The sequence below is a fragment of the Mus caroli genome, unplaced genomic scaffold (genome assembly GCF_978045245.1).
Source record: "Mus caroli unplaced genomic scaffold, Mus_caroli_1 scaffold_3, whole genome shotgun sequence".
Lineage (NCBI taxonomy): Eukaryota > Metazoa > Chordata > Mammalia > Rodentia > Muridae > Mus > Mus caroli.
Window position 1 is genome coordinate 21651300 of NW_028227258.1, and position 9337 is coordinate 21660636.

The window sequence follows — 9337 nt, forward strand, 5'->3', positions numbered from 1 at the left end:
TGCCTTTGGGACCCCTTCCCCCTAGTGGGCTGACTAGTTTAGCCTCAATAGGAGAAGATGCACCTAGTCTTACTGCAACTCGATATGCCAAGGCTGGTTGCCAACCAGGAGAGGCTTCCACTTTTCTGAAGAGAAAGGAAGAAGGACTGGAAAGGGGGGGGGGAGTGGAAGGGGAGGAGGGAGGGGAAACTGCAGTTGGGGTGTACAGTACCGTAGGGATTTGGGGGTGCAGACCACTCCACTGTTCTGAGCTAAAGATAGGGCTGATGCAGAAGGGGCAGCAGTCAGTTCGCCACAGAGAGGGGTGAATCTAAGAGGCCAAGATAATGCTTAGGCGATGGCAAAGATTCAGAACTGAACAGCCATTCTGGTGGTAGCAGGTATTTTAGGAGCATGCCGTGCAACTGATTACAACAAGCGAGACTGTTAGTAGTACTGTAATTCTACTGAGAATGTAGAGAAATAGTTGGGGCAGCTTTGCCCTTAGTAGAGAAAGAGAGCAGGTAAGAACGCCATCTAAAGAATCCTCGGCAGGCTTTGCTGGGTTTCAACAAGACGGCTGACTTTGCTGTCCGATTGTTCACCATAAGATGCAGAGCGTGGAGAAGTCACTTGTCTGGCTCAAGAGTTCAAGGAGCCTTTCACCAGCCAATTTACGTTCAGAAGCCAGTCACTGAGTTTCTATTACTGTGTCCTCGAGAGGAAGAGACAGTCAGGGAGGAAGAGTTTTCCGCATGATGCTAACACAAGTCCTATTTAGTATTGTGAAACTTAGTTGTGTGGCTGCCTGGATACTGTACCAGAACCTTCATACTAGAGCCCGGTGGAAGGATACATTTTCTTATTTAAATCTTGACTGATGTAACTCACGTTAGCTGGATCAAAGTATAAGTCACTGTGCCATCATGTTTGTCACATCAGACTCCTGCACAGGGAGTAGATGCTTGGAAATGTACGAGAAGTCAGTTTAGATAACTGTCCCATGGTCAGTGCATTTCCAGCAATAGATGCCTGAGCCCATGGACCAGGTGTGATGCCCAGCAGAGGTGGCCAGGATGGGTCAAACCCAAGAGAAACCCAGATACTAGCTGTTAACATCACAATCAGACAGCACCAGCTAATTGGTAATCTAAAAGAGAAGTGTGTTTTTAATAGGATGTTTTAATGTTTCAAACCTGAGTTTGACAGCATAGCCTTTGGTAGTCTACTTTTACCAGCAAACATGAAAGGTTTGGGTACAGAAAGACACACAAAAGCTGTCAGAAGTACACATTCTAAAGAGAGTGTGCTGTGCTTGGTAAACACAAATTTTAAAGATTTGGCCTCAATATTTAAGAATATAGGACTGTTTTCACTTCCCCTGCAGAGAGAGACATCACAGCAGTGAAGTGAGTGAAGGTCTCGTCCTGTACCTGGGCACTGTATATGTTTGTCAGGAAGAGAGCCATTCGTGAGAATTTTGTCCAAATAATCTATCCTATGGCTATGTACAATGTCTGAGGACAATAGTTCATTGAGCTGCTAAAGAACACTGATTATTTTAATTCTCACTATATTTTTTTCCTGCTGGGTGTTTAAGACCATGTAGGTGGTTAAAATTAATCTTTTTGTTTCCTCCCAAGGACGGTTGAAGACCTGGTTATCAGGTGTGACATGGGAGAAGATCCTGGCTCATCTAGTCTTTCGTTTGCCCTTTAATCTATCTACGTGAGGAGAAGCCAAAGGTCTTGCTTGGCCATTGCAATTTTTCCTCTGTGTTGACCAATGTCCTGGCAGACTGGATGCTGGGTAGAGCCCACTCAGTGGCAGAAACAAAGCCTCCTTAACAAGAGAACAGACGAATCCCCATAGTTACAGGACGTCTTGAAGATGTTGCATAGTTCTCTGGGACTTAGGTGATCATGTAGGACAAGAGGGAAGATATCCTCTGTTTTAATTTCTCTGGCCATATCACTGTAGGTTTCCAAGTGTGGTTATTGAACTCTTAGAAGATCAATTGTACCAATTTATTATTTTTCATCAATTTGTAATGTTATGGTAAAGTTTAACCAGAAGTTAAAGTGTGTCTGTTGGATCAACAGATATTTCTGTCACCCTGGAACTTTTAGAAAAGAAAGTTCAACTCTATAGCCACTAAATTGAATTCAATGAAGGTCTCCAGATGGTAAAAAAAAAAAAAAATCTGGGAAGGAAGACTTATACAATCGGTAAAATATAAATTAAATAAAATTGTTCTTTTTGTAAAAGAATTGAGGAAAAGTGCATGCAAAGAAACTAAACACCTAAGATTTTATAATTAATTCCTACATTGTGCTTTCAGTCAAAAATTACATTTTTAATTTTAAATATAAGTAAAATTGAAAGAAAGTTGAAAGGACGTCTACAGTCCCTTGTCCTTATCTCTACCTAACTACTGTGGGAAGTTTCTTTGACCATTTGAGAACTTGCTTCTCAAATGTTCTTAGGCAGTTTTTAATTATGGCTTAAATGGGTGCTTTTATATGACAAATGCTGTGTATATTCGTTACTAGAGACTTTGAAATGGAAGATCCACCTCAATAAGTTTCTCACTTTCTCCTCACACTGAAAGCCCTGGTGAGTCCTCACACGGAGTAACGTACACAGCATTCACAATCTCCTTTTCCCCTCCGTCCACATGCCCTAAACTCATTCTCTGCATGGATGGTTAGAGCGTAGGTAACTCACTTTCTCCAGCCTCCCTCTCCCCCACCCACTTTAAATCATGTAGGATGCCCTGGACACTTTGGCAAATCAGAGTTGTTTTTCCTTAGAGCAGATTCTAGCTTAGGGACCGCTCCTACCCCTTCAGTTGACTTCAGTCGCTGTGCCTCTAGTGTAACCCGGAAGGAAGCATCTTCAGCAAATGTGCAAAGACACAGCAGAAGCAGCAGCCGGATGCTGATAGAGGTTATTTACTTACTTTTCCCTGGGTGCCCATTTTCCTTGGGGAGCTTGCTTTGGAAGTGTCTTTCTGACTCTGGCCTCTCACCTCTAGCCAGCGTCCTGTGCTAGAGACTCTGGATAAATAGCATTGCTGCTGGCTGCTTGTCCAATCACAGCTCTGCCTGTCCTGTGCTGTGACATTTGTACTGTCACAATTCATCTACAAACCCATCACTCCCAGCTGCCACCAAGAGGTTTTAAAAAAAATAGTTTCTAAAAGAAACTTTTATTATAATATATCAACTGGACAAAGTGCATTAATTGTGTAAGGCTGAGTTACAAATTACTAAGCAAAGGTCATCTCAGTTGTTCTGGAACACCCCCTGCCCCCATTCTGGTTTTACACCCTGATAATAATTTCCTTGCACATTTGTGGTTTTGCTACATATTTGTGCTTTTCCAATGAATAGTTTAATTTTGTTTATTAATTAGTTTGTGTGAATAGACTCAAGAGTGTATACCTCTCCCTGTATCCTCCACTTAGTTCTGTTTGTTGATTGTTCACAGTGCCTTTAGTTGTAGTTTATTTTCTTACCATTGAACACTCTACTGTATGAACCCGCCATAATTCATGCATCCCCCTTCTTATCTGTTTTTTTCCCCTAATAATGGCGAGTCAGTGACTACATAAAAATTCTCTTCACTCGCCCCGCTGCACAGAGCTCCAGTTTGCTTAGGGGTCACTCAGGACGGACAGAGACCACACATGCCAACAAGGCAACGCCGACTGTTGGGACACTGAAACACGTTTGTTCAGGATGCTAAAGAGTGACTGGCTCTGAAGCTGCCGGAGTCGCTTTCCACCATGCTGCACTCAGGGAATCCTTTAGTCACTGCTGCGGAGCGACTCTCACTGTCTCTGGATGTGGCTGACAAACAGTCCCAGTGATTCTGGGTCTCACAGTGTCCTCCAAGGACAGGAGTCCTGCAGCCTTTGAGGGCCAGTGCCTAGTGCCTACCTGAGCTATGTGGGCTCTGACCACTGGTGCTATGGGCCAGAACTCTCCAGAGTCACACATGATGGCTATTTGAGAAAAGGAATGTCTACAAATAGTTAACAACTCACAAAGATTTTTTTATTTGTTATTTTATTTATTTCCATTTCAAATGTTGTCCCCTTTCAGGGTTTCCCCTCCGCAAATCCCCCATCGCATCTCCCCCCTTTGCCTCAATGTGAGGGTGCTTCCCCATCCACCCACTCACTCACCATCTAGCATCCCCTTACACTGGGCCATCAAGCGTCCACATGACCAAAGGCCTCTTCTCCCATTGATGCCAGACAAGGCCATCCTCTGCTACATATGCAGCTGGAGCCATGGCTCACTCCATGTGTACTCTTTGGTTGGTGGTTTAGTCCCTGGGAGCTCTGGGGGGTCTGGTTGGTTGATATTGTTGTTCTTCCTATGGGGTTGCAACCCCCTTCAGCTCCTTCAGTCCTTCCCCTAACTCTTCCATTGGGGTTCCCAGGCTTAGTCTGATGGTTGGTTGAACTCCCAAAATTTTTAGGATTATATTCTATTTTTAAGTTTACAACCTTAGATCAATGTAAAAAAATCAAGTATCCTCTCACAGAGACTGAACCACCAACCAAAGAGTGTGCATGGGACAGACATAGGCTCCCTACATATATGTAACAGATGTGTAGCTGGGTTTCATGTGGGAACCTTAACAAGTAGAGTAGGAACTATCCCTGACTCTGTTGACCTCCTTTAGATCCTTTTCCTTAACTGGGCTGGTATGTCTAGCCTCAACAGGAGAAGATGCACCTAGTCTTACTGCAGCTTGATATGCCTGAGCCAGCAGGCTGATATTCATGGGAGGTTTCTTTCTGGAGAGAAAGAGAGGGGAGGTGGGGGTAGGGGAGGTGGGAGGGAGGGCCTAGGAGGAGAGGAGAGAGGGGAAGTTTCAACTTGGGATGGATGTAAAGTAAATAAATAAATTAATAAAAAAAATCACTAGCTATACTTTCCAGACCATTGTATAAAATGAGCCATATACAGTCAATGTTTTATAATATTCTTCTAAAATATAATTTATTCGTCATTTAAAAATATCATGTATCCATCAACCTAGACAGTGTGTATAGGAGTTTGTTGTCTCTCAAGTTCCTTGGCTGTATCCTGCTTTAAAGTTCTGCCCCACAGCTGGCTGTTTCTCTCTGTGGTCTGGCTGTCCTCTTATGACTCTATCCTGGTTGACAGCTCCTGTGGCTACTATGGGAGTTCCTGGATGTGCAACTGTGGTGGTCACAGCAACTCATGTTTACAGAAACTTCTGCTTACAGTCACCAGACTTGAAGTTGATACTGTGGCGGTTTGTAAGGCGATGTCATTCTCTATGACCTTTGTTTCTCTGATGATCACTGAGGATAAGCACTTTGGGGTCTGGAGTCAGGTCACACAGCTTATAAATGAATTAATGAGACATCGTTAAGATCATCATTATATGACTTTCTTCTCTCATAGTACTCTTAATTTTTTTTTGCTTTACATCTTTAAAGTTGTTCATTACACTTATTTTGTGTGTGAATGTGTGTGTGCTTTAGCTGAAGTGGTCAGGCCTGTTGAAAATTGCCTTTACCTGCTGAGCCTCCTTGTGACCCTGGTTTACATATTTTACATTTTGATCATGTGAAAGTTCTGTATTCTGTGTTTTAAAGGTTTAGCCTATTTTTGCTGCCTTTCCCTTCCAGTGTGTTCCCTTCAGCTACGTCTGTCTTTCTTACCTTCTCATGCTATTATTCACTAGCTCGTCTTGACTTCAGTAGTTAATTACTGAATTAGGTTATTTACTCAACTTCTAAAGAATAATGCATGCTCTCTTTTCCACTTTCTTACTAGTCACCTTATAATTCGAAATTCACTGGGTTTCATTTTTATCTACTTAAAGTTTAAAAAAAAGTGTTATGTTGTGGTCCCTGCAAGTGCCATAGCGTCCAGTCAGCTGGCCAGGAACTAATCCAGGTGAGGTTAAGAATGCGTCTGGTCAGCATGGCTCTAGCCAGTGCAGAGTCAAAAATTTCTGTACTCCAGCCAAGTGGTTTATTTTTCTTACACATTTAAACCCAGTTTAACTTTAGAAAAAGTTTCCAGAAGACAATGATCACCACAAAGCTTTAGACTTGACTGTATCAAAACTCTCTTACAAAGTACATCTCTTTAGCCAAGCACCTGGGACCGTTACTATAAGAATAAGTTCTATTAAAGGATAAACAGCACTCAGGGTAAGGGTCTAGGGAGGAAGGATTTGTAATAAGCGTAAAGATAGGTTCTATTGACTGAGGATGCAAATTACATGGTATCTCTTTCATAAGGATGAGTGTAGAAATTGGGCCCTGGTTCTTCCTCCTGGCCCCATGCTCCCAGAAATAAGACTCAGACTCAACATCTAATTACAAATTCCTTGGTCATATAGTTAGGCTCTTCTCTGACTAGCTATAACTTAACATATGCCATTTATCCTAACCAACATTCTGCCTTGTGTTTGGTTACGTGTGCTCAGGTATCATTGGTCTATCCTGTCACATCTTCCCAGCCAGATTTCCCACTCCTTCTCTATCCCAGGATTCTTTCTCCTCCTGGATGCCTCACCTTCTATTTCCTCCTAAGCTATAGGCCAAAGGGTTTTTAGTTGACAGGTGATGCACCCATACACGACACACGATATTCTCTCTACAGGTAGGTTCCAGTCACTGAGTGACAAAGCTCAGGATTTAGGGGAGAAAAGATCACCAGCTTGTCAGACAACATCCACGTCAGCTTTATGGATGAGCAGGTATTATCTCCTTCCCTTGAAGAAGAAAAAAAACCTGCCTGTTTTAATAATTATGGTTTCTCTAAGGCAGTGGTTCTCAGATCCGACAGCTTTGGGGGTTAACCGACCCTTTCATATATTAGATATCACACATCTGGAGTCACAGATCAGATATCCTGCATATCAGGTATTCACATACGGATTCATCAACAGTAGCAAAACAATATGAAGTAGCAATGAAATAATTTTATGGCTGGGGGTCTCCACCAGTGAAATGAGCCAACTCAAGCCTGATTAGATTATATTAAATGCAGGTTTATTGAGAGGCTGGACAACATGAGGAATGATATGAAAGGATCCCAGCATTAGGAAGGCTGAGGACCTCTACTCTAGTGCTGTCTGTAAGCTGTGCTCTCTACATGGTCAGTAGTCTCCGTATAAAATCAAACCAAATGCTCCAAACACTTAACCTTGTACAAAGTTTCTCTGTAGCAGTGAGCTTTTGTAGCCTTTATCATCTCTTTTCATGTTCATTTTACTACAGTCCTTTCTCCCTCCCTGCTTACCTCCCTCCTTCCATTCCTCCCTCCTCCCCTCCTTCCTTCCCTCCCTCCTTCCCACTCTTCCTTTCTCTCTATCCAATCTTCCATTTCTCTTTCTTCCTTCCCCTTCCCTCCCTCCTTCCCTCCCTTTCTACTTCCCTCCCTCCCTCACTCCCTCAGTTTCTCTCCCCCTTCCCTCCCTTCTTCCCTCCTTCCTTCCCTCCCTCCCTCCTTCCCACTCTTCCTTTCTCTCTATCCAATCTTCCATTTCTCTTTTCTCCTTTCCCTCCCTCCCTCCTTCCCTCCCTTTTCCCCACCTTCCTTCCCTCCCTCTCTGCTTCCATCTCACTCTCCTTTTACCTCCCTCCTATTTCTCATCTCTTTCCTCCCTTCCCCTCTCCCCATTCACTTCGTCCTTTTCTTCCTACCTTAGACTGGACATGCCAATTGCTTGTAGACATCTCTATTTTAGGAGATGATGTTTACAAAATAACCTCTGCCTCCCTTTTTCAACCTTGAAAATGGCCCCCTTACTTCTGCTTTTACACTTGGCTGTTTCTCCCTCCTCAGGGTTCTATAGCTCCCTTAGGCGTACTCTCTACATCTCTGACACGCTCTGTGCACCCCCTTTCATTTCCTTCTTCCCACAGTTGCTAATCTGCAGATAGGCTTCTCATTATTTCTTGGTTGCACTGTTGTAGTAATCTTGATACTGAGTCTCCTGTTGGCACAGCGTTGTCTGCAGTCCCTGTTTCAAAACACTAGGCTAATATTTGAAAGGAAAAGTATCAGTTCTGGACCCTCAAGACCAAGTTCTCAGCACAAAGGAGATTTGTTTGCCCCTGAGGGACAGAGAGGGAGGGAATAAGAGACAACACCGGAGATAGTGTCAGGAAACCTTGCTGCTAAGGTTGACATCTGACATTACCAGAAAGCCCTGAACCCCATGCAAAATGGCAGACTCCTTTTGTCATCAGGGCTTCTCCTTCTCTGACCTTGTCTGGGAGCTCGAAACCCCCATACCCTCTAGCTGTAGAATGTCATGTAGCCGTAATGAGATTACAGGTTCAGCTTCCTTTCTCAAGATAAGAACCCAGCTCAGCAAGCACTGCTGGAAAGCCTCCCATGGCTTACCTTATCCTTCAGCCAGTGACCTCTGCCCACCCTGGATATTCCTACCCCTTTCCCCAAACTATATAACCCTTTATTCACTGGGAATAAACTTGATCTGTCTCTCTGAAGCTGATCCCCGAAACCCTGTTTGTCCACTCTGCTTCCTTGTCCTTGGCCAGTGGGCAGCAACCCCTGGGAAGAAGGGAGAATGGCAATAGAGGATGAGAGAAATGGGGACAAGGGAAAGGGGTGTTCACTTACAGGCTCCTCCCAGGGACCTAGCAATGGCTTATGTCATCATCTGCCACCATCACCTGTCCCTGCCAGGTGTGCCAGGTGTGCCAGACATGAGCTTCCTATAAAAGGACTACCCACCACTTCATCTCTCTCTGTCCCCAGCATTCGCTCTCTTCCCCTATCTGGCCTTCTCTGTGCATGCCCCTTCTCTTCCCTCGTAGCTCTGTCCCCATCTGTCTGCCTTCTCTGGGTCCACTCAACCCCTTCTCCAGATCCTCACTCCTCCCCCTTCCTTAGCTCTCATACCACTTCCCTTATCTCAGGGACATACTGTGGCAATGGGCCTACCAGGTACCTCCTCAGTGCATTGTATTTCATAATAATGCAGAGAGGTATTTGTCCCCAGAGGGGACATATAGATAGAAATACCTTTCTATCCAAAGGATAGAAAGACAAATGTGGCACATAGGAGAATGACAGCTTATAAAGGTACAAGAGGAAACCCTGTGTTAGAATGAGGTGTTTAATTTTAATTGGGCATGTTAATTACGTGATTCAAAGGGGGCTTTTCATTGCTGGACTTCAATACTTTAGCTGGATCTTGGTAGCTGGATCTTGGTAGTTAGGCTCAGAAGGAGGAGGAAGTGGCCAAATAAGGGTATAGGCCTTGGTGACTAGCTTTAGGAATGGAATCTAATGGTTTTTAGCAGGGGAGAGGGAAATGGGGG

At 44.0% G+C, this 9337-nt stretch overlaps 1 protein-coding gene across 4 annotated transcripts in view; it reads right to left on the bottom strand.

Moving 5' to 3' along the window:
* Nucleotides 1–3148, bottom strand: part of LOC110290724 (alcohol dehydrogenase 6-like) — a 28172-nt gene extending 25024 nt beyond the window's left edge. For all 4 annotated transcript variants that reach the window (XR_015046660.1, XR_015046659.1, XM_085835490.1 and 1 more), the window contains exon 1: nt 2942–3148. Coding sequence is in view for 2 of the 4 variants with exons in the window: in XM_085835490.1 (XP_085691616.1) it covers nt 2942–3124 (183 nt within the window). In the remaining 2 variants the exon portion in view is untranslated. The remainder of the gene's footprint in view (nt 1–2941) is intronic.
* Nucleotides 3149–9337: the final 6189 nt, after the last annotated feature.